This window comes from Hyperolius riggenbachi, chromosome 8 (genome assembly GCF_040937935.1).
Source record: "Hyperolius riggenbachi isolate aHypRig1 chromosome 8, aHypRig1.pri, whole genome shotgun sequence".
Taxonomy (NCBI): Eukaryota; Metazoa; Chordata; class Amphibia; order Anura; family Hyperoliidae; genus Hyperolius; species Hyperolius riggenbachi.
In genome coordinates, this window is record NC_090653.1 from 173458366 (window position 1) to 173483244 (window position 24879).

Here is a 24879-nt window from a genome sequence, read left to right on the forward strand (position 1 = left end):
TACAAAAAGGGCGCCTGGACAAAAAGGGCGCGGGGTGTAAACTCTAAATAATATTTAATCATTAATAGGGTTTATAAATATAGTGTGCTATATTTCGTTTACAAATAATGTTTAACAAAATTATAAATCATTAAATAATGTATATGAAATCGGAAATTGTGAAAACGTTAATCTTCCCTGTTTCAAAAGTTAAACTTATAATTACGTTTATAAAAAAACCAATAATATATGTTTAATTGTTATAATTGTATATTATTGTGAATAACCGTCATTTATGGTTTGTTCTTATAATAAAATCTGAAAATATTGTTTATAAAGATGATATAAATATAACTACGTTCGTAATAAGTGTTGTAATACATTAGTAATTATTACTAAAATTTTACTAAAACTATACCTAAGCCTACTCTTACACAGAACCCTACCTGTACCTATCCCTAACCCCTAGACTCCCCTGTTGGTGCCTAAACCTAAGACCCCCCTATTGGTGCCTAAACCTAAGACCCCCCTGTTGGTGCCTAAACCTAAGACCCCCCTGTTGGTGCCTAAACCTAAGACCCCCCTGTTGGTGCCTAAACCTAAGACCCCCCTGTTGGTGCCTAAACCTAAGACCCCCCTGTTGGTGCCTAAACCTAAGACCCCCCCTGTTGGTGCCTAAGTAACCCTCCCTGTACCTACCCCTAACCCCTAGACCCCCCTCTTGGTGCCTAAACCTAAGACCCCCCTGTTGGTGCCTAAACCTAAGACCCCCCTGTTAATGCCTAAACCTAAGACCCCCCTGTTGGTGCCTAAACCTAAGACCCCCCTGTTGGTGCCTAAACCTAAGACCCCCCCTGTTGTTGCCTAAGTACCCCTCCCTGTACCTACCCCTAACCCCTAGACCCCCCTATTGGTGCCTAAACCTAAGACCCCCCTGTTGGTGCCTAAACCTAAGACCCCCCTTTACTATGTGGATAATAATGTTTTACTAATTGTGGATTCAAAAAATATTTTGCAATTTACGTTACGTACTGATCGCTTTATTTTGTGAATAATAATGTTTTACAAACAGTAAGGGATAAAACTTTAAACAATGTTTTAATTATTTAAATAAGATAAATATGTTTAGTATTTTCATAAACGTTATTCTGCACGGGTGCATTTTATAAACGTAAATCACCACAAGTTCAGTTATAAATCATTAAACATCGCCGGGCGCCGTTTGTAAACTTTATTTAGCTCCTGGCGCCGTTTATAAACCTTTATTTAGCTCCGGCGCCCTTTTTTCCTACTCGGCGCCCATTAAACGCTATTTATTATGGGAGTGAATGGCGGCGCCCTTTTTGTCCACTAGCGGCATGCGCCCTTTTTTCCCAGCTCCGCTTCATGCTGCTGTTTTATGTGATTGATTTGCATTTTATGGCCTTGCATGTTTGTGGAGAGACTGTCTTTATCTATACTGTTCATGTGACACCATTCTGCGATTGAGAACTGGCAGTGGAAAGTCTAACTGAGGCTATGGTCTCTGGATTGTGGTAAACAAACTATCTCTGGGTTTCCTTTATTGGACTGTACTGTAACATTCATTCTGCTCTGCGATTGGGAGCCGTTTAACCCCCACTTGTGCATGGTCAGAGCCAGGACGGTTCATATTCGACACAAGTGACATCAGCTGGGCTTATTTGCTAAAGCACTGTGGTTCAATCTTGCAACTCCACATCATCACATTACCCGCTTTTGAGGCTGAGCACATCATCTTGTCTGAATATATTACGGGAACTGTACATGGGTAGTGGAATAATAGTCTGCACGTTTTATATGGGGACTGCAGCTCCATACCTGTATTGCACACAGGTAGTCTGCCTATTTTAGGCAAAAGGTACTGTACGTGTTTGTGAAGGGTTTTAGGGCTAGTGCACACCAGAGTGGTTCTGCTGCGGTTTGCGGTCCGCTTGCGGGTGCGGATCCGCTAGGGTAATGTATTTCAATGGGCTGGTGCACACCAGAGCGGGAGGCGTTTTGCAGAAACGCATACTCCCGGGCTGCTGCAGATTTTGGATTGTGGATGCGTTTCTGCCTCAATGTTAAGTATAGGAAAAACGCAAACCACTCTGAAAAACGACACTTCAGAGCGGTTTGCCAGGCATTTTTTGCTACAGTAGCTGTTCAGTAACAACTTTACTGTAACAATACATGAAATCTACTACACCAAAAACGCTTCACAAAACCGCAAATTGCTAGCTGAAACGCTACAGAAAAAGAAGAAAAAGCGTTTCAAAATCTGCTAGCATTTTGCGGATCGGCTAGCGTTTTTTAGTGTGCACCAGGCCTTATGGTATATGTTTGTACATGATCTTTTGATATTGACTAAAGACTTTTTAATACTATCCGCATGCACCCAAGAGTCAATTCTTTTCCTAGTTGACCAAATATTTATATTGTTAACAAGGTGCATGTGGATTTTCCTATTTTTGCAGGTGTTCATTCTCCTATGCTTTGCATTCATTTATATTAATTTTATGTTCCTTATAGACACCACCTCACCACATTAAGCTATTTTCTGTAATCAAGTTCCATTAACACTCCTTGTCATCGCTAGCAGTAAGCCACCTCTTTCCTTTTTTGTTTTATGTGTGTTTTTAATACATTTTAATACTTTATTGTATCTTGGGCACCTTTTACCCTATTGTGTTTCATTTTCCAAAGTTTTTTTGTGAATCTGTAGGCAAATCCTTTGGAAATATGCATGCAAATGGCTTTTTCTATGGGCTTGTGAAAAAAACGCTTGCAAAAATCAAACCAAACTTAAAAGTAACTTTACTGTATATAATTCTTTATTTTTTTACAGTATTACTTTATAAGTTTTGTGTTTTTATCCATTGAAAAATCTTTCTTCACCCTGACTTACATTCTTAAATCTATCACAGATAGTGACATTTTTACTGCTGGCATATGCTTCACTGTGGGGTGTACGTTTGTTGTTAAGTGAACAGAAACAACACCTGGCCCTCAGAGTCCTCTGGGTAAAATGCTGGGACATCATAGCCTAGACATCACAGAGAGGGTTGGGCTACATATAAATATAAAGCAATATATACATACTGTATATGCATACAGAAAACGAGTCTGAAGCGATTGAAAAAAAACAGATACTCACCTAAGGAGATTCCTCTCACGGTCCGTGTGTTCCAGCGCAGGATCCCCCATTCAGAACCCCCACTGCGGAGGGCTTCAGCAGTCTTCCGGAGCCCAAGTGCTCCCAAAGATGGGCAACGCCATACTGCACATGCGGGAGTGCACGAGAATGCGTACTCCTGCATGCGCAGTATGGAGCGCTCAGTCTTTGCAAGCACTTGGGATCCCAAAGACTGCCGAAGTCTCCCGCAGCAGCAGCAGAGCAGTCTCCGACCCATTGGTCGGAGACTACTAACAAGGGAGCCAGCGCTGGAATACGGGGACCATGAGTGGAATGGGAAGGCTCTATAGGGCCTAAAGGCTCTGCCTTTCTCTCCTTGGTGAGTATCTGTATTTTTTTTTAAATCGCTTCAGACTCCCTTTAAATGTATTTGTAATTTTGTGTACAGTCCTGGACCTAGAGCATTTGCATGCTTTCAATGTGAAAATGGGTGACGTTCTCTGAGGTTCAGATTTAAGAGCATCATTATAGTTTCCAGAAATTAATTTGAGTACTACATTCCACTACGGTGCAGCAATGCCTACAAATTTTTGAGATGCCTCAGATTCAACCAGCTGGCATGGTAAAAGCTGGTGGGCTAGCAGTTCTGACAAGCCAGCAGTCAGACGTTGGGCAAGGGGGTCACATGGCAACATGATTGAGCAGTGATGGAACTCTAACTCTATGACCATGACCATGAAGCGGGCAGGCTTGAAGGTGGAGTGAAGGAAGGACATCTAGGAACAAGGGACTGGAGGAGAAGGGGAGGATGCAGAAGTTGGAATACAAGGAGGCTGTCTTGCGCTTTGAGTGCTTCTTGCCTTAAAGGCTTTATGCCACAAGGCCTTGTGTTTGGACGCCAGGTACCTTTTCAGTGTATTTGTTCCTACATGCATGCTGGTCTTCCCACTACTAAATTTCTCTTGGCACAAGATACAGATGGCATTGGTTCTGTCAGCAGCAGACACACACAAATATTTCCACACTAAAGAGCCTTGTTAAGCTGGTCTAGTACTGCTAGTAAGTGAGCGGGTGTAGTGTCTGGCTGACCCCAGGTGACGTTGCACCCTGCTGTTTGCCTCCTGTCCCCTGCAACCTCTCCCGACTTCCTATCCTTTTCCTCCCTCTGCGATGCTTGGTCTCCTACTCTGAACTCTCCTCCTTCTGTTCCTCTCTTGTGGACACCCATGAAACATTCATCACCACATCATCATCACCCATCATCATTACATACAGCTTCAAGCTCACAGTAGGCTGCAGCAGCAAGGATATTACACCTCGTGGTGACCACGGGACTGTTGTCTGACTGTCTGCCTTGATCCTCTCCTTCATACAATGGCAAGAATGTTTGCACATCACTCTGGTCCATAAATAGCTCCTCTGAGCAATTACATTTAGTTGGAGGGGCTGTATTGGTTGAGGTGGTGTTTTGTTGGCCACAGCAGAGGAGAATGAGAAGGGTGGAGGAACGTTGGCAGCAGAAGAGGTAGGTAGAAGAGGTGGAACACTGAGTGAGCCATTCATCCACTCCTTCTGCTATTTGGGAAGTAATGGCATTCTTCTGCTGAAGATCACATATGCATGGCCAGCATGGCCATGTGATGAAGCACCACCACGACTCTTAGAACTTTTGTCCTTCGTCCTGCCTCTGTCTGTCATGCAAGGGTGTAACAATACACCCTGCAAGGTATGCAGCCGCGCGGGGGGGGGGGGGGGGCAGAAGCCACAGGGGCCCCTGTGTGGGGAGAAGATTCTTTTTCCTGTCCTGAGAGACTGACAACAAAGGGCACGGAGTGAAAAAGCTTTCTGCTCTCTGCAAAATTGTTCTAATGACTGCATGTGCTCAGCCATTGATAAGGAATCATACAAAGTTGTGTAGACAAAGATTTGGAGACAGTCCCTATTCAGTGTGCAGCAAACTCTTGTGTACAGTGCCCTGCCCTAAACCTCTCTACCCCTCCCCAAGTGCTCTGTACAGTAGTGATGCTGGAGCAGTCTGCAGAGCCAGTTCAGCCCCCAACCTCTCTACCACTCCCCAAGTGCTCTGTACAATAGTGATGCTGGAGAAGTCTGCAGAGCCAGCTCTGCTCCATCAGAGATGGACAGAGTGAGTTAGTTTAATAAGCTGAGGCTTAGAGCACATTCCTCTGTCGGTTTTCTGTATGTATTTTCTGCACACCATGGGCCATATGCAATTCACTTTTTCTCCTGAGTTTTCTCCTTGATTCCTCAAAAGGAGTACTGGGGGGCCCTAGAAAATGGCCTCCGGGATTGCGCCTTTTATGGGGGGAGTAGCCAGGGTGGTGAGCCTGCCTGATTGGCCATCCTCTCCAATGTGAGTTCAGGAGGAATGGTCAAAAAATGGATCCATGGGAAAGAATAGGGAAGTCGCGAATGGCCCATACAGTCCGCATCAGACCTGAACATACATTGGCTGTTTGCTGGGAACTGTTCACCCGGGCCCCGGTGAACGGTTCTGCCATCACTGATAATAAACTGATAAACACAGACAGATGAAAAGAAAGTTTTTTCCCTCCAAAAAGAAAAGCTGAAGCACAAATTATTATACTGCTAGTTCGCCATTTGATAACATAAATGCCACCAACATTTTTAACAATAATCTACAAATAATTATGTGAGTTTAGTGAAGACTTAACATGTTTAGAATATTGATTGCTCACCTGATGCCTGTCCAATGCAATTGCTGTGAGGGTGAGAACCGATACATGGACCGAGCAATACTGCACAAATCGGCTCACATGACACATTAATTTGCCAAAAATCCAGGTGCTGCTCACAAACCTAACCTGAGAAAAGAAGGTAAATTTAAGATCATTAGACATATTTTTCAGCGTGGGTAAAATCTACTTCCTGCTTGTGGCTGAGCTATTCTGACAGGACGAAGATTTCAACAATCGTCGCAGCACGGTCCCGCCAATCGCAACACTTTGTCCCCACCACAACCCACTCATCCTGCCGTCAGTATGACGACAGAGCTCTGTGAGCCGGTCAGAAGCCGATTTCATTGGCTCCTGACCCTGTCATCACTGTAAGCCAATCCCATTAGCTTACATTGATGGACAGGGTCAGAAGCCAATGAAAGCGGCTCCATACCGGCGCAAAGAGTTCTGCCGTCATAGAGACAGCGGAGAGAGGGACCTGCAGTGGTGGGAGAGCAGTGCGACCGACAGTGGTGTAGCTAAGAAGCTGTGGGCCCCAGTGCAAGTTTAGCATTGGGCCACCCAAGCACACCAGAACCAATCAAGGACAACCACAGTGTGAGGGGATGGGAAACTGTGTGTTAATGATCACTACTATTCAAATCAACTATAAAAGTGAATATTATCAGCACAGGACCAATAAAGAGCTAATACTGTGTTTGAGGGATGGGCCCTCAGGGCCCTTCTAGCCCAAGGGCCCCGATGCGGTTGCTTCCTCTACACACCCTATTGCTACGACACTGGTGACCAACGAGAGTGACGGATCAGTGTGGTGAACCATCGGTAAGCGCCATTTTACGGTACCAACAGTCTCTAGTCCTTAAGGGGGCAGAGACTGCTGGTACGGAAGTAGTTAAAGAATATTTTTTATTGTCATGTTTTTAGTGCTATTTTCAGGTTACGGGGGAACCAAAGAACAGAGAAGAAAGTCTTGCTTATGTCTGCAAAATATTTAGCCGGGATCAGATGAGGGCAGCTTCAGAAGAGAGAAGAATTTTGGTAACGTTCAGGGTCTGCCAGGCCTGGCATTTGTTTTAATTTTTATAGTACGAGGTCAAGATTCAACTTGCTAAAATCTTTCGAGATTCCTGGTCACCTGGACTCCAAGGTATGTAAATTCCGTGACCCACTTTAAAAGGGGTGGTAGGTTGGGATTTCGGAAGTTGGGGGTCAAGGGGGAGGATAGCTGACTCGTCCCGGTTTATTCAGAACCCTGAAAACCTGCCGAATTCCTGTATTATGTTAAGGGTAGTTGTGAGAGACTGTTCTGCATCTGCCAGATGTAATGATATACAGTATTCGGCCCCATTTTGTTCCACTTCTCACATGTACACCACTTTATATTGGACTTTCATGTGGAATTCCAATAAAATTGATTCATGTTTGTGGCAGTAATATGACAAAATATGGAAAACTTCAAGGGGACCGAATACTTTTGCAAACCACTGTAAGATGTGAGTTTTTAATTTTTTCTTCGAATAAGCATTACCACCATTCTAATTCAAAGCATATAAAGTCAAGAAATACTTTAATAATTAATGTTGTGGTAGTGGTCAAAATGTGGTGGGACATATGTACCAGAAAAATCATATATATGAATAACTTAGGCTAAACTGTAATCTATTGCCAAATAGTAACAAAATGTATTAATTAATCAAACCTAGATAAAAGTTAAAAAGCACATGGGATGGCCACCCCGTCACAACCCACGGCATCCAAAACCAGGCACAACATCACTCATACACTGGCAAAAAAGGTTCAAGATCAAGTGTCACATATGCTGTATTAAAAATCCCAAAGTTCAGCAAACAAGTGTGCTTCCTGAGTGAATCCAGAAACCACAGGATAAGGGTAGTCTCACTCATTCCAGCAGGGTTGACGATTCTGGTGTAGTCAAGGATGTTAGCAGATCGACATCCAGTTGATGTTGAACTAATCCTGTGACAGGAACAGCTGGTGACAGTGCGGAAATGGATGGCAAGGGAGTAATTGTGGCATGTAGAAGGTCCAAGCAATAGCGGCCTGATCAAGTAGACCATGTGGCATGCAAGACACAAATGTCATAGTCCTTTTACAGACCTGCTACTGATGTTGGAGAGGTGGTCAGGGCGGCGAGGCATCCCATGCAGACAGCGCGAGGCTCCCTGGCAGTTTTGCCGGCTTCCTCCAGGGGGCATGGCTGCCATGAGGCTGTGCACTCAACCTATAAATTCACACACACCTATCATAGCACACTGAAGAGCACAGAGCGAAGGAGGTGGGTGTGGTCAGAGAGGAGGAAAACGACTGTAGCTGAGAAAAGAAGGAGGAGGATCATCAGATCCCCAGTGCGGTGACGATTACAGAGTCAACCAAAGGGGAGCGGATATGAACTCCCAAACAGAACCAAGCTCAAATAAAAAACAAATAAACATTGTCCTTCCTCCTCACTATCACTCTACATTGCACCCTCTGACTGTTGTCACCAATAGTGGTGTCGCTAGGGCCTTTGATCTGGGGCACCTCCCACGAACCTGTTGCCATGGTGCCCCGGATTGATTGAGCGGCAGGAGGCGGCACTGGGCGGAGTGGTGGGGGGAGCAGGCAGTTAAAAACTCACCTTCCATTCGGATCGACACAGCACAGCCTCCATCTGTGATGACGTGACCGATGTCATCACAGGGCATGCTGTAACCAAGACGACGGACACCGGGGGAGGTAATTGAAAGAAGATGGAGGCTGTGCTGTGTCGATACGAATGGAAGGTGAGTTGTGAACTGCCCACTCGCTCCCTATACTGGGGGAAGCTACCTATCTAACCTATACTGGAGTCACCTACCTATCTAACCTATACTGGAGTCACCTACCTATCTAACCTATACTGGGGGCATCTATCTATCTAAACTATACCAGGGGCATCTATCTATCTAACCTATACTGGGGGTACCTACCTATCCAACCTATACTGGAGAAACCTACCTATCTAACCTATACTGGAGGCACCTACCTACCTATCTAACCTATACTGAGGGTACCTACCTACCTACAGCCAAGCAAAGCCCCAGGGCCCCAGTCCAGCAAAGCACAGCCCCCAGCAAAGCAACCCCCCCCCCCAGCCTAGCAAAGCCTCCTGATCCCAGCCCAGCAAAGCATACAGCCAAGCAAAGCCTAGTAAAGCCCCCAGCCCAGCAAAGCCCCCCAAAAATGCCCCCAGCAAATTGCCCAGCCCAGCAAAGCCCCCAGCAAGTCACCTAGCAAAGCCAAGCCGGCTCAACATCACTGCCAAGCTGGCAAAGCATCACTGTCAGCCAGGCCGGCACAGCATCACTACCAGCAATGCCAGCACAGCATCACCACCAGCCAGGCCAGCACAGTATAGCATAGCATAACCACCAGCCAGGCAGCCCAGCATAACCGCCAGCCGAGTACAGCATGCAGTCCAGCCAGCCGAAGACAAGACAGACTCCAGGTGAGGAAGTTATTTATGTGAAATACTGCCTATTGAATATATTTAAGTTACACCACTGCTATGTTCATGAACATTTGGCCCTACCTTTGACCACGCCCACTTTCCATGGCATGACCACGCCCATGTTTTGCAGCGGTGCGCATACCACAATCATTCCCTCTTGGTGCCCAGGGTTGCCCCATATTTCCCAGGAACCTAAAAACGCCCCTGGTCACCAATGCAATATGAAAATATATAAAAAATAAAGCTAGTGGCGCATAGCAGCAGCGCATAATTCTGTGGACTCTGGTGGTGGGAACACAGACAGCAGGAGGTTAAATATAGCAAGAGGAGGAGGAGGAGCGATGTGTGGCAGCAGGCAATGTAATGGGCCATGGCACCTAGCCTTGGTACCACGGCTGTAAATAAACACCAACAGCAGGAGGTTCCAGACAGCAGTCGTGAAGCCCACATTGTGTCCAATACACAACTGGGGCAGCACAGTTTTCAACCCAGACACCTCAGAAATATATATATTTTTTTTAAACAAAAAATGTAGCTATTGTAGTGGTGTAATAGCTAGTGGCGCATGGCAGCAGCACAAAATTCTGTTGACCCTGGTGGTAGGAACACAGATAGAGTTGGGCCGAACGGTTCGCCGGCGAACGGGGTTCGCGCGAACTTAGGTGGTTCGCGTGCGGGTACCGCACGCGAACCTTTTGCGGAAGAAGTTCGGTTCGCCCCATAATGCACCTGAGGGTCAACTTTGACCCTCTACATCACAGTCAGCAGGCCCAGTGTAGCCAATTAGGCTACACTAGCCCCTGGAGCCCCACCCCCCCTTATATAAGGCAGGCAGCGGCGGCCATTACGGCCACTCGTGTGCCTGCATTAGTCAGAGTAGGGCGAGCTGCTGCAGACTGTCTCTCAGGGAAAGATTAGTTAGGCTTAACTTCTTCCTGGCTGCATACCTGTTCTGTTCAGTGAGCCCTCAGCCCACTGCATACCTGTACTGTGATCCTGCCACTGCATAGCTGTTCAGTGATCCTGCCACAGCATACCTGTTCTGTTCAGTGAGCCCTCAGCCCACTGCATACCTGTACTGTGATCCTGCCACTGCATAGCTGTTCAGTGATCCTGCCACAGCATACCTGTTCTGTTCAGTGAGCCCTCAGCCCACTGCATACCTGTACTGTGATCCTGCCACTGCATAGCTGTTCAGTGATCCTGCCACAGCATACCTGTTCTGTTCAGTGAGCCCTCAGCCCACTGCATACCTGTACTGTGATCCTGCCACTGCATACCTGTTCAGTGATCCTGCCACAGCATACCTGTTCTGTTCAGTGAGCTCTCAGCCCACTGCATACCTGTACTGTGATCCTGCCACTGCATACCTGTTCAGTGATCCTGCCACAGCATACCTGTTCTGTTCAGTGAGCCCTCAGCCCACTGCATACCTGTACTGTGATCCTGCCACTGCATAGCTGTTCAGTGATCCTGCCACAGCATACCTGTTCTGTTCAGTGAGCCCTCAGCCCACTGCATACCTGTACTGTGATCCTGCCACTGCATAGCTGTTCAGTGATCCTGCCACAGCATACCTGTTCTGTTCAGTGAGCCCTCAGCCCACTGCATACCTGTACTGTGATCCTGCCACTGCATAGCTGTTCAGTGATCCTGCCACAGCATACCTGTTCTGTTCAGTGAGCCCTCAGCCCACTGCATACCTGTACTGTGATCCTGCCACTGCATACCTGTTCAGTGATCCTGCCACAGCATACCTGTTCTGTTCAGTGAGCTCTCAGCCCACTGCATACCTGTACTGTGATCCTGCCACTGCATACCTGTTCAGTGATCCTGCCACAGCATACCTGTTCTGTTCAGTGAGCCCTCAGCCCACTGCATACCTGTACTGTGATCCTGCCACTGCATAGCTGTTCAGTGATCCTGCCACAGCATACCTGTTCTGTTCAGTGAGCCCTCAGCCCACTGCATACCTGTACTGTGATCCTGCCACTGCATAGCTGTTCAGTGATCCTGCCACAGCATACCTGTTCTGTTCAGTGAGCCCTCAGCCCACTGCATACCTGTACTGTGATCCTGCCACTGCATAGCTGTTCAGTGATCCTGCCACAGCATACCTGTTCTGTTCAGTGAGCCCTCAGCCCACTGCATACCTGTACTGTGATCCTGCCACTGCATAGCTGTTCAGTGATCCTGCCACAGCATACCTGTTCTGTTCAGTGAGCCCTCAGCCCACTGCATACCTGTACTGTGATCCTGCCACTGCATACCTGTTCAGTGATCCTGCCACAGCATACCTGTTCTGTTCAGTGAGCTCTCAGCCCACTGCATACCTGTACTGTGATCCTGCCACTGCATAGCTGTTCAGTGATCCTGCCACAGCATACCTGTTCTGTTCAGTGAGCCCTCAGCCCACTGCATACCTGTACAGTGATCCTGCCACTGCATAGCTGTTCAGTGATCCTGCCACAGCATACCTGTTCTGTTCAGTGAGCCCTCAGCCCACTGCATACCTGTACTGTGATCCTGCCACTGCATAGCTGTTCAGTGATCCTGCCACAGCATACCTGTTCTGTTCAGTGAGCCCTCAGCCCACTGCATACCTGTACTGTGATCCTGCCACTGCATAGCTGTTCAGTGATCCTGCCACAGCATACCTGTTCTGTTCAGTGAGCCCTCAGCCCACTGCATACCTGTACTGTGATCCTGCCACTGCATACCTGTTCAGTGATCCTGCCACAGCATACCTGTTCTGTTCAGTGAGCCCTCAGCCCACTGCATACCTGTACTGTGATACTGCCACTGCATACCTGTTCAGTGATCCTGCCACAGCATACCTGTTCTGTTCAGTGAGCCCTCAGCCCACTGCATACCTGTACTGTGATCCTGCCACTGCATAGCTGTTCAGTGATCCTGCCACAGCATACCTGTTCTGTTCAGTGAGCCCTCAGCCCACTGCATACCTGTACTGTGATCCTGCCACTGCATAGCTGTTCAGTGATCCTGCCACAGCATACCTGTTCTGTTCAGTGAGCCCCCAGCCCACTGCATACCTGTACTGTGATCCTGCCACTGCATACCTGTTCAGTGATCCTGCCACAGCATACCTGTTCTGTTCAGTGAGCCCTCAGCCCACTGCATACCTGTACTGTGATCCTGCCACTGCATAGCTGTTCAGTGATCCTGCCACAGCATACCTGTTCTGTTCAGTGAGCCCTCAGCCCACTGCATACCTGTACTGTGATCCTGCCACTGCATAGCTGTTCAGTGATCCTGCCACTGTATACCTGTTCTGTGAACCCGCCACTGTATACCTGTTCTGTTCAGTGGACCCGCCACTGTATACCTGTTCTGTGAACCCGCCACTGTATACCTGTTCTGTTCAGTGGACCCGCCACTGTATACCTGTTCTGTGAACCCGCCACTGTATACCTGTTCTGTTCAGTGGACCTGCCACTGTATACCTGTTTAGTGAACACGCCACTGCATACCTGTTGTGTTCAGTGAACCTGCCACTGCATACCTGTTCTGTGAACCCGCCACTGTATACCTGTTCTGTTCAGTGGACCCGCCACTGTATACCTGTTCTGTGAACCCGCCACTGTATACCTGTTCTGTTCAGTGGACCTGCCACTGTATACCTGTTTAGTGAACACGCCACTGCATACCTGTTGTGTTCAGTGAACCTGCCACTGCATACCTGTTCTGTGAACCCGCCACTGTATACCTGTTCTGTTCAGTGGACCCGCCACTGTATACCTGTTCTGTGAACCCGCCACTGTATACCTGTTCTGTTCAGTGGACCTGCCACTGTATACCTGTTTAGTGAACACGCCACTGCATACCTGTTGTGTTCAGTGAACCTGCCACTGCATACCTGTTCTGTGAACCCGCCACTGTATACCTGTTCTGTTCAGTGGACCCGCCACTGTATACCTGTTCTGTGAACCCGCCACTGTATACCTGTTCTGTTCAGTGGACCTGCCACTGTATACCTGTTTAGTGAACACGCCACTGCATACCTGTTGTGTTCAGTGAACCTGCCACTGCATACCTGTTCTGTGAACCCGCCACTGTATACCTGTTCTGTTCAGTGGACCCGCCACTGTATACCTGTTCTGTTCAGTGGACCTGCCACTGTATACCTGTTCTGTTCAGTGGACCTGCCACTGTATACCTGTTTAGTGAACACGCCACTGCATACCTGTTGTGTTCAGTGAACCCGCCACTGTATACCTGTTCTGTTCAGTGGACCTGCCACTGTATACCTGTTTAGTGAACACGCCACTGCATACCTGTTGTGTTCAGTGAACCTGCCACTGCATACCTGTTCTGTGAACCCGCCACTGTATACCTGTTCTGTTCAGTGGACCCGCCACTGTATACCTGTTCTGTTCAGTGGACCTGCCACTGTATACCTGTTCTGTTCAGTGGACCTGCCACTGTATACCTGTTTAGTGAACACGCCACTGCATACCTGTTGTGTTCAGTGAACCCGCCACTGTATACCTGTACTGTTCAGTGAACCCACCGCATCAGTGCGCATACCTGTGCAGTTAAGTGAACCCACCTACCTACGTGAGTGCACGCAGTGTGATATACCACTCCGTGCATACCCGATATGGACAAAACAGGTAGAGGAAGAGGAAGAGGTAGTGGCAGAGGCAGAGGAAGGCCACCCGGCAGGTCTGCGCGAGGTCGTGTAAATGTAATTTCGTGTGGACCTGGCCCACAGTACAGTGCTCGGAAGAAGGCACGTCCCATCACCTCCCAAGATTGTCAGGACGTGGTTGAGTATTTAGCGACACAGAACACCTCATCTTGCTCAGCCACCAGCGCTACTACTAGCACCACTTCCGCTGCATTTGACACTTCGCAAGAATTATTTAGTGGTGGTGAAATCACTGATGCACAGCCATTGTTACAGCCAGATGAATTTTCACCAGCTCATATGTCTGCGTTACGCGACAACACTATGGATGTAACGTGTAAGGAGGATGAAGGACCTACACATTTGGATTTTTCTGAGGCAAGCGAAGCTGGGCAGGATGATTACGATGATGACGATGATAGGGATCCTCTGTATGTTCCCAATAGAGGAGATGAAGAGGGGGACAGTTCAGAGGGGGAGTCAGAGAGTAGTAGGAGGATAGAAGTTGCTGAAAGAAGCTGGGGCAGCTCTTCGTCAGAAACAGCTGGTGGCAGAGTCCGGCACCATGTATCGCCAGATTCGCCACCTATGTACAGCCAGCCAACTTGCCCTTCAGCATCAGCTGCTGAGGTCCCCATAGTGCCCACATCCCAGGGTGGCTCAGCGGTGTGGAAATTTTTTAATGTGTGTGCCTCAGATCGGACCAAAGCCATCTGTTCGCTCTGCCAACAAAAATTGAGCCGTGGAAAGGCCAACACTCACGTAGGGACAAGTGCCTTACGAAGGCACCTGGAGAAAAGGCACAAACAGCAATGGGATGGCCACCTGAGCAAAAGCAGCAGCAGCACACAAAAGCAAAGTCACCCTCCTTCTCCTCTTCCTCCTTCAGGTGCATCATCTGCTTATGCCGCTCTCTCCCTTGCACCTTCACAGGCACCCTCCTCCACTCCGCCTCTGCCCTTGAGCGGTTCCTGCTCCTCTGCCCACAGCAGCAGTCAGGTGTCCGTGAAGGAAATGTTTGAGCGGAAGAAGCCACTTTTGGCCAGTCACCCCCTTGCCCGGCGTCTGACAGCTGGCGTGGCGGAACTGTTAGCTCGCCAGCTGTTACCATACCGGCTGGTGGACTCTGAGGCCTTCCGTAAATTTGTGGCCATCGGAACACCGCAGTGGAAGATGCCAGGCCGCACTTATTTTTCCAGAAAGGCCATACCCCAACTGCACCGTGAAGTTGAGAGGCAAGTGGTGTCATCTCTTGCGAAGAGCGTTGGGTCAAGGGTACACCTGACCACGGATGCCTGGTCTGCCAAGCACGGGCAGGGCCGCTACATTACCTACACAGCCCATTGGGTGAACCTGGTGGTGAACGATGGCAAGCAGAAAGCGGCGGACCAAATTGTGACACCTCCACGGCTTGCAGGCAGGCCTCCTGCCACCTCCTCTCCTCCTGCTACATGCTCTTCGCTGTCCTCCTCCTCCTCCTTGGCTGAGTGGCAGTTCTCCTCTCCAGCTACACAGCCCCAGCTCCGCAGGGCCTATGCTGCATGCCAGGTACGACGGTGTCACGCCATCTTAGACATGGCTTGTCTCAAAGCGGAGAGTCACACTGGAGCAGCTCTCCTGGCTGCTCTTAAGAAACAGGTGGATGAGTGGCTGACCCCGCACCACCTGGAGATAGGCAACGTGGTGTGCGACAACGGCAGCAATCTGCTTGCCGCTTTGCATATGGGGAAGCTGACACACATACCCTGCATGGCACATGTCATGAATCTGGTGGTTCAAAGATTTGTGGCAAAGTACCCTGGCTTAGCGGATGTCCTGAAGCAGGCCAGGAAGTTCTGTGGGCATTTGAGGCGCTCTTACACAGCCATGGCACGATTTGCAGAAATTCAGCGTAAAAACAACATGCCGGTGAGACGCCTCATTTGCGATAGCCCCACTCGCTGGAACTCGACCCTCCTCATGTTCTCCCGCCTGCTAGAACAGAAGAAAGCCGTCACCCAGTACCTCTACAACTGGAGTAGAACGAAACAGTCTGGGAAGATGGGGATGTTCTGGCCCGACAACTGGACAATGATGAAAAATGCATGCAGGCTCATGCGGCCGTTTGAGGAGGTGACCAACCTGGTGAGCCGCAGTGAGGGCACCATCAGCGACTTAATTCCCTACGCGTACTTCTTGGAGCGTGCTGTGCGTAGAGTGGCGGATGAAGCTGCGAATGAGCGTGACCAGGAACCGTTACGGCAGGAACAGGCATGGGACCAATTTTCATCAGACCCAGCTGTTTCCTCAACACCTGCAGCAGCACAGAGGGGGGAGGAGGAGGAAGAAGAGAGGTCATGTGCAGAAGATGAGTCAGACTCAGAGGATGATGAGCAAGGTGTTTCTTTGGGGGAGGAGGAGGAGGAGGAGGGGACAGCGGCAGGAGAACAACCGCAGCAGGCGTCGCAGGGGGCTTGTGCTGCGCAACCTTCCCGTGGTATTGTTCGCGGCTGGGGGGAGGAGGTTGACTTACCTGACGTCACTGAGGAAGAGCAAGAGGAGATGGAGGGTACTGGATCCGACTTTGTGCAGATGTCGTCTTTTATGCTGTCCTGCCTGTTGAGGGACCCCCGTATAAAAAACCTCAAGGGGAATGAGCTGTACTGGGTGGCCACACTACTAGACCCTCGGTACAGGCACAAAGTGGCGGACCTGTTACCAACTCACCGGAAGGTGGAAAGGATGCAGCACATGCAGAACCAGCTGTCAACTATGCTTTACAATGCCTTTAAGGGTGATGTGACGGCACAACGCCAGCAAGGTACCACTGCCACTAATCCTCCTCCCGTGTCCACGCAGTCAAAGACAGGACGCTCCAGCGATCTCATGGTGATGTCGGACATGCGGACGTTCTTTAGTCCAACGCCTCGCCGTAGCCCTTCCGGATCCACCCTCCACCAACGCCTGGAACGGCAGGTAGCCGACTACCTGGCCTTAAGTGTGGATGTAGACACTGCTGTGAACAGCGATGAGGAACCCTTGAACTACTGGGTGCGCAGGCTTGACCTGTGGCCAGAGCTGTCCCAATTTGCCATCCAACTTCTCTCCTGCCCTGCCGCAAGCGTCCTCTCAGAAAGGACCTTCAGCGCAGCTGGAGGCATTGTCACAGAGAAGAGAAGTCGCCTAAGTCACAAAAGTGTTAAGTACCTCACCTTTATCAAAATGAATGAGGCATGGATCCCGGAGGGCTGCTGCCCGCCCCAAGACTAAGTCAGTCCCCGCACATACAGCATCTCTGCCTGCACGCCGTGTGACTGGCTGCCTGGCCTGCCCCAAGAAGACTAAGTCGCTCCCAGTCCCTCCACACAGCATGTCTGCCTGCAGGCCGCTTCACTACCTTCTCCGCCACCACCAACAGGGTCCGGGACTCCAGGCGGATTGCTGAATTTTTTAGGCCGCTGCTAGCAGCGGCCGCTGTAATAATTTTTCTGGTGCGTGTACATGACTGCCTAATTTTTCTGGCTGCACTGCGGGCAGCTGCAACAACAAAAGAAAAGGCATGAACATGCGCCCATTCCCCTTCGTGATCATTACCTTGCCGTGGTGAAGGGGCTTGCGTATCACAATGGAGCAATGACCGGCGCCTAGATGAGTGTCTCGGGGGGCACACCCACGATAATAAGGTCGTTGCCTCATTGTGGTCAGACCAAATTTGATCAGCTGGACAGTCACTGTTCTGTCATTCAGCTACATCAGCCAGGTGACTGACCATATGGGCTGTAAAGCCACCAAAACCTGCACTCTCGCCATGGTGCGCACCAGTCCAGCACGGCCGTCACTACACAAACAGCTGTTTGCGGTGCGTTACACGATGAGTTTGGTGCGTCAGTGTGAAGCAGTACCTTAATTACACTACCTGATTGATGTATACACATGCAAGATGTTTGAAAGCACTTTAGGCCTGTCATTTAACATTCAATGTGATTTCTGCCCTTAAAACGCTGCTTTGCGTCAAATCCAGATTTTTCCCGGGGACTTTTGGCATGTATCCCACTCCGCCATCCCCCCCTCCAGGTGTTAGACCCCTTGAAACATCTTTTCCATCACTTTTGTGGCCAGCATAATTAATTTTTTTTTTCAAAGTTCGCATCCCCATTGAAGTCTATTGCGGTTCGCGAACTTTAACGCGAACCGAACCTTTCGCGAAAGTTCGCGAACCCGGTTCGCGAACCGAAAATCGGAGGTTCGGCCCAACTCTAAACACAGACAGCAGGAGGTTAAATACAGCAGCAGCAGCAGGAGGAGGAGTGACGTTTGGCAGCAGGCAATGTAACGGGCCATGGCACCTAGCGTTGGTACTACGGCTGTAATAATAAACACCATACAGCAGGAGGTTCCGGACAGCAGTCGTGGAGCACACATTGTGTCCAATACACAACTGGGACAGCACAGTTTTCAAACCAGACACCTCAGAAATATATATTTTTTTTTTTTACAACAAAATGTAGCTATTGTAGTGGCGTAATAGCTAGTGGCACATGGTAGCAGCGCAAAATTCTGTGGACCCTGGCTGTGGGAACACAGACAGCAGGAGGTTAAATACAGCAGCAGCAACAGCAGGAGGAGGAGTGCCGTGTGGCAGCAGTCAATGTAATGGGCCATGGTCCCTAGCGGTGGTACCACAGCACCTACAGAAAAACCAGGCCAAATTAGCAGGGAACTGAAGGTTGATGTTGCAAAAAAATAATTCCCAGGCACCTCATGTCCTCCTCTCGCCGACAACAGGTGCCTGGAATGTGCCTTCAATCCAGGCCTGGTTGATCTTCAAAAATGTGAGTCTGTCCACGGACTCTGTGGACAAACGAGACAGCTCACTCCAGATCTGCAAGCGATCGACCCAGTACTCCAAGGGGTCCACAGGCTCCTTGCCGGTGTCAAGCCTGCTGAAGGACCCCATGTAGTCGGCCACCATCAGGCGCTAGCTGTGACTTTGAGAGTAGGATGCTGCTGCATGCACCTCCTTTCTCGGGTGCTCTACCATCATGTAGAGTGCCTTTGTCAAGGACAGCAGGTCTCCTGGGTGCCTTATACTGCTGCTGCTGCTGGCTGCAGGCACCGGCTGCTGTACTGGCTGGACAGGGACAGAGGGGGTGGAAGGCTGGGGTAAGGTTTCCTCCAATCGCCGAACAAGGATATCCTGCAACTCTCTTGTTCGCTGCTCAGGGTCTCCAGCAGGCAGGAGCTGAGCCACCTTCCCGTTCAGCCATGGGTCCAGGGTCATGCTGATGCAGGTGTCCTCCTGAGCATGCATCTGCTTCACCCTGGGGTCTGTGCGCAGGCACCGCAGCATGTGCGCTGCCATGCGGAACAGGGTGGTCCATCCAGCAGAGACATCAGGGTCAGCAGCCTCTGGCCCCTGAGACCCTTCCTCCTCTTTCCACCCTCGCACCACTGCAGCAGCGCTCCGCTGTTCCCCCTCAACAGCAACGTCCAGGACTTCCAACTCCTCCTCCAACAACTCAAAATCCTGCGCAGAAGTGGACTGCGCAGGTGGCTGCTGTTCCAGCTGGATCAGGGCTTCCTTTCCCACATCCAGCAGATCACAAAGTGCCCTGTCCAGCAGACAAACAAAGGGCACCCACTGGCAGAGGGATGCCTGTTCCTCGCTGACCAGGTTGGTTCCCTGCAGGAAGGGAGCCAACACCAAGCAGACCTGCTGCATCTGCCCCCACTGTGCGTTGGAGAGGAGCTGGAGTTTGGTGGTGCTGGCGAGAGTGGCCTCAACGATGTGGCAGTTGACAGCCCTCCTCTGCTCAACCAGCCACTCCAACATCGCCAGGGTGGAATTCCAGTGAGTTGGCACATCGATGATAAGGCGGTGTCGTGGCAGGCCCTCAAGCTGCTGCATGACGGCCAGGTTTGCTGCGGTGGCAGCAGCTAAGTGGCGCAAACTGCGCACAATTTTCTGAGCCACTTCCAGCAGATTGTGCATCCCCTGGTAGGTGCGCAGGAACTTCTGCACCACCAGGTTCAGGACATGGGCCAAGCAGGGGACGTGGGTCAAGTGTCCCCTGCTGATGGCAGCCAGCAGGTTGGCCGCATTGTCGGACACCACCAATCCGACACTGCGGCCTCTGGGGGTCAGCCACGTCTTCTCCTGCTCCCCCAGGTAGCGGAGCACGGTGGCTGCCATCAGACTGTTCTTACCCAGGCTTCTCATCTCCAGCAGCGCTTGGCAATGGTAGCCCTTCACAATGCTGTTGAGGTGGGGTCGCTTGGCGGTGGGAGCTGCTGCTTCTCCCCTGACCCCGTGTGGGGGCACCACATAGTGGACTACTGGTAGTGCGGCTGCTGCTGATGCGCCCGAGGATGGACCTGCTGCTTCCTCGCTGGCGCATACCACCAGGCTGACCCAGTGGGCCGTGAAGGACAGGTAGTGGTCTGTCCCAAAATGGCTGTTCCATGAATCCATGGGGACGTGGATCCGCTCATTCATGGCGTGATTGAGCGAGCGGCCCACGTTCGCCATAGCAAAGTGGTGCAGTGCTGGGATCGCCGTGCGGGAGAAGTAGTGGCGGCTTGGGATTTGCCACTCCGGGAATCCCGTACTGTAGGAGCGTTCTCATGTCACTCCCCTTCTGCACAAAGGAGTATGGCAGGAGCTGGTTGAACATGGCCCGGGCAAGCAACCGGTTCAGCACCCTGATGCGCCTGTTGGTGGGAGGCAGAACCTTGGTCACACCGGGAAATGACTCGCTGAGCAGGGTCTGGCAGCGTTTGCTTGCACGGGAGGATGAGGAGGCGACTGTGGAGGGAGCAGATGAGGCCACTGAGGACTGGATGCCTGGGGGGGGGGGGGAGCAGTGAGTTTCTGTGCTCCTGCTGCTGATGCTGGATGAACAGAAGGGTGGGATGCTGCTGCTGCTTCTGCTGAAGTCTGTGTAGTGGCTGTCTGGCTCTGACCACTGCCTGCGCCACTGTCCTTCAGCTTCAGAAACTTACTGTAGTCCTTAAAATGTTTGGTCTCCAAGTGGGTCTGCAGGCACAAGGTACCGAACTTGTTCAGATTGCGACCTCTGCTCAGGCTGGCACCGCAAATGTGGCAAATGGCACGGGTCTTGTCGTCAACGCACACAGTGAAGTACCGCCAGACTGGGGATTTCGACTTGCCCTATAAGCTTGAGGGCTGGGTAGGGTTTTGCCTTTGAAGGGCTGAGTTTTTTTCCCTTTGCTTGGAGGAGCTTTGGTGCAGGTGGTGGTAGTGGCTGAAGCAGCAGGCTGTGACTCCTGCCTTCCACGTCCTGTGCTGGCCGCAATGCTGCTGCCGCGACTCTGTGCCAGAGACGCCTCCTCCTCCGATGATGAGCTGCCTTCAACCAACTGTGCTGGTTGTGGCATATAGGGATGGTCCCCCACCTCATCATCATCATCATCATCATCCCCAAACATCTCCTCTGAACCCTCAACCAACTCCTCTGCCCCAACATCCCCTACACCAGGCCCCTCCTCCTCCACATGAAATTTTGGTTGTTGTGCGCCAACAACAAACTCCTCCACCTCATACTCCTCCTCCTCCTCATCCTTGCATGCCCCCATAATCTCCTCCCCTCCTCAAACATCCCTCAAAACGCTTGCGGCCCCTGGGGTGAAGAGCGAGGTCAGTGATGGCAGGCTGGTCACAGGGGTCAATGTGACCTCAAGCGGTGGTGGAGGCCTGCTGCAGACCAGAGTGCTGGTGGTGGTGGCACTGGTCTCGCTGGTGCTGGAGGTCTGGCTGGAAACGGTGGCATGCTGCTCCGACATCATTTCCACGACAGCCTGTGCCTGACTCTCCGCAATGGGCCGGGGGGCGACGACCCATGGCAAATATGGGCGCAACACGCTGCTGCTGTGCCTCTGCTCCCTCCTCCACAACTCTGCGGTCAGTGGCTGGCAGCGGACCAGTCACAGACCTGCTGGTGCTGCCAGTGGCTGCAGCAATGGCGCTGCCTCTCCTGGTGGTGCCTTGCCCTCTACCTCTGCCAGTCATTGTGCAATAGTATACAAACACAATAAGAAAAACAAAAAAAACAAAAAAAAAAAAAAAAAAAATATATATATATATATATATATATATATATATATATATATATATATAGGGCGGGAAAGGTTATAAACTTTAATAAAGAGTCTGGGTTGGTGGTGACTGGTGGTGAATGACAAAAAAAGAGAATTTTTTTTTTATAGTAGTAGTACTAACAGTAGTGTAGTGTACAGTAGTTGATAACTAACTCATGTGACAGTCAGACAGTGACAAATAAAAGTCTGTCACACACGGACGCAATCAATAGGGTCGGGCAGATGACAGTCACAGATCACAACAGATGCTGACTTGGCCTGTGAAGTAACTATTACACAGTAGTAGTAGTGAAGCCTGCGGCACTAAATAAACTCACAGACTATAGCAGTACATATTAAGTAAACTAGTACGTAGGTAACAATTAACTATAATCCCTAGTAGTAGTGTAGTAGTCGATAACTAACTCGTGTGACAGTCAGACAGTGACAATAAACGTCTGTCACACACACACGCAATCAATAGGGTCGGGCAGATGACAGTCATAGATCACAACAGATGCTGGCCTGGCCTAGTGGCCTGTGAAGTAACTATTACACAGTAGTAGTGAAGCCTGCGGCACTAAATAAACTCACAGACTATAGCAGTACAAATTAAAGAGACTCCGTAACAAAAATTGCATCCTGTTTTTATCATCCTACAAGTTCCTAAAGCTATTCTAATGTGCTCTGGCTTACTGCAGCACGTTCTACTATCACCATCTCTGTAATAAATCAACTTATCTCTCTCTTGTCAGACTTGTCAGCCTGTGTCTGGAAGGCTGCCAAGTTCTTCAGTGTTGTGGTTCTGTGATGCATCTCCCCCCTCCAGGCCCCTCTCTGCACACTGACTGTGTATTATTTAGATTAGGGCAGCTTCTCTCTTTTCTCTTATCTTTTACAAGCTGGATAAATCCTCCTCTGAGCTGGCTGGGCTTTCACATACTGAGGAATTACATACAGGCAGAGCTGTCTGCACTCTGCAGGAAGAAACAGCCTGACACTTCAGTGGAAGATAGCTGAAGGGGGAAAGAAACACACAAATTATCTCTTGAGATTCAAAAGGAAGGGTGTATACAGCCTGCTTGTGTATGAATGTATTTTCTATGTGTGGACATACTGTACATCAACCTACTTCCTGTTTTGGTGGCCATTTTGTTTGTTTATAAACAAACTTTTTAAAACTGTTTTTAACCACTTTTAATGCGGCGGGGAGTGGCGAAATTGTGTCAGAGGGTAATAGGAGATGTCCCCTAATGCACTGGTATGCAGTGGCGTACCTAGGGCATTTGACACCCGGTGCTAGGTATTGAAAGACACCCCCCACGGTACACCACCTGCGGCGTGGCTATGACCGGATGGGGCGGAGCTAATTTAAAAGTGCACCCAACCTTTCTCCAGAAAATTCACATCATTGCGCAGCTTTTCTCCAGAAAATACACAAAATGTCAGAAGCTTTCAACATAAAATACACGTAATGCGAGAACATTTCACCAGACATTACACGTTATGTGAGCAGATTTCACAAGAAAATACATTCAATCATGTCGGCAGATTTGACCAGAAAAAAATCATTCAATCTTGCGGTAGATTTGACCAGAACATACACAATGTCAGCACCAGATTTCACCACAAAATACACAATATCAGTAGTTAAACTGACCACAAAATACACAATGACGGTAGTTAAACTGACCACAAAATACACGACGGTAGTTAAACTGACCACAAAATACATAATGACGGTAGTTAAACTGACCACAAAATACACAATGTCGGTAGCAGATCTGACCACAAAATACACAATATCGGTAGCAGATTTGAGTGTTGGCAAGCTGATAGCCTGGTGGGTAGGTGGTGAAGGGTGAGCAGCCTGATTGCCTAGTGGGTAGGTGGGCAGCCTGCTGGGTAGCAGTGGTGGGTAGGGGGCAGCAGTGGTGGGTAGCCTGCTGGGTAGCCTGGTGGGTAGGTGGGCAGCAGTGGTGGGTAGGTGGGTAGCATGGTGGGTAGGGGGGCAGCAGTGGTGGGTAGGTGGGCAGCCTGCTGGGTAGCCTGGTGGGTAGGTGGGCAGCCTGCTGGGTAGCAGTGGTGGGTAGGTGGGCAGCAGTGGTGGGTAGGTGGGCAGCAGTGGTGGGTAGCCTGGTGGGTAGGTGGGCAGCCTGCTGGGTAGCCTGGTGGGTAGGTGGGCAGCAGTGGTGGGTAGGTGGGCAGCAGTGGTGGGTAGCCTGGTGGGTAGGTGGGCAGCAGCGGTGGGTAGGTGGGCAGCAGTGGTGGGTAGGTGGGCAGCAGCGGTGGGTAGGTGGGCAGCAGCAGTGGGTAGGTGGGCAGCAGTGGTGGGTAGCCTGGTGGGTAGCCTGGTGGGTAGGTAGGCAGCAGTGGTGGGTAGGTGGGCAGCCTGCTGGGTAGCCTGGTGGGTAGGTGGGCAGCAGTGGTGGGTAGGTGGGCAGCAGTGGTGGGTAGGTGGGCAGCAGCGGTGGGTAGGTGGGCAGCAGTGGTGGGTAGGTGGGCAGCAGTGGTGGGTAGCCTGGTGGGTAGGTGGGCAGCAGTGGTGGGTAGGTGGTGGGCAGCAGTGGTAGGTAGGTGGGCAGCAGCGGTGGGTAGGTGGGCAGCAGCAGTGGGTGGCCGGGCCGGTGCACCTGTAAAAGAAAAAAACCTTACCTGCAGATGAAACCTCTCTTCCGAGTCCCAGGCAGCCTCCGCAGCTCCTCTTGAATGTCCCGCGCCGTCTCCTGCTGCGTCATCAGTGCAGGGCTACGGGAGATGGCCGCCGAAGCCCACACTGGAGACAAAAATAGACGGCAAGATGGCCGCCGACGCCATCTTGCCGTCT

At 50.3% G+C, this 24879-nt stretch overlaps 1 protein-coding gene across 1 annotated transcript in view; it reads right to left on the reverse strand.

Annotated features, from left to right (window-relative positions):
• LOC137528381 (G-protein coupled receptor 83-like) overlaps positions 1 to 24879 on the reverse strand; it is a 148184-nt gene that overhangs the window by 116199 nt on the left and 7106 nt on the right. Inside the window, exon 2 of the mRNA XM_068249668.1 lies at positions 5836 to 5961. Within this exon, the coding sequence (XP_068105769.1) occupies positions 5836 to 5961 (126 nt within the window). The remainder of the gene's footprint in view (positions 1 to 5835; positions 5962 to 24879) is intronic.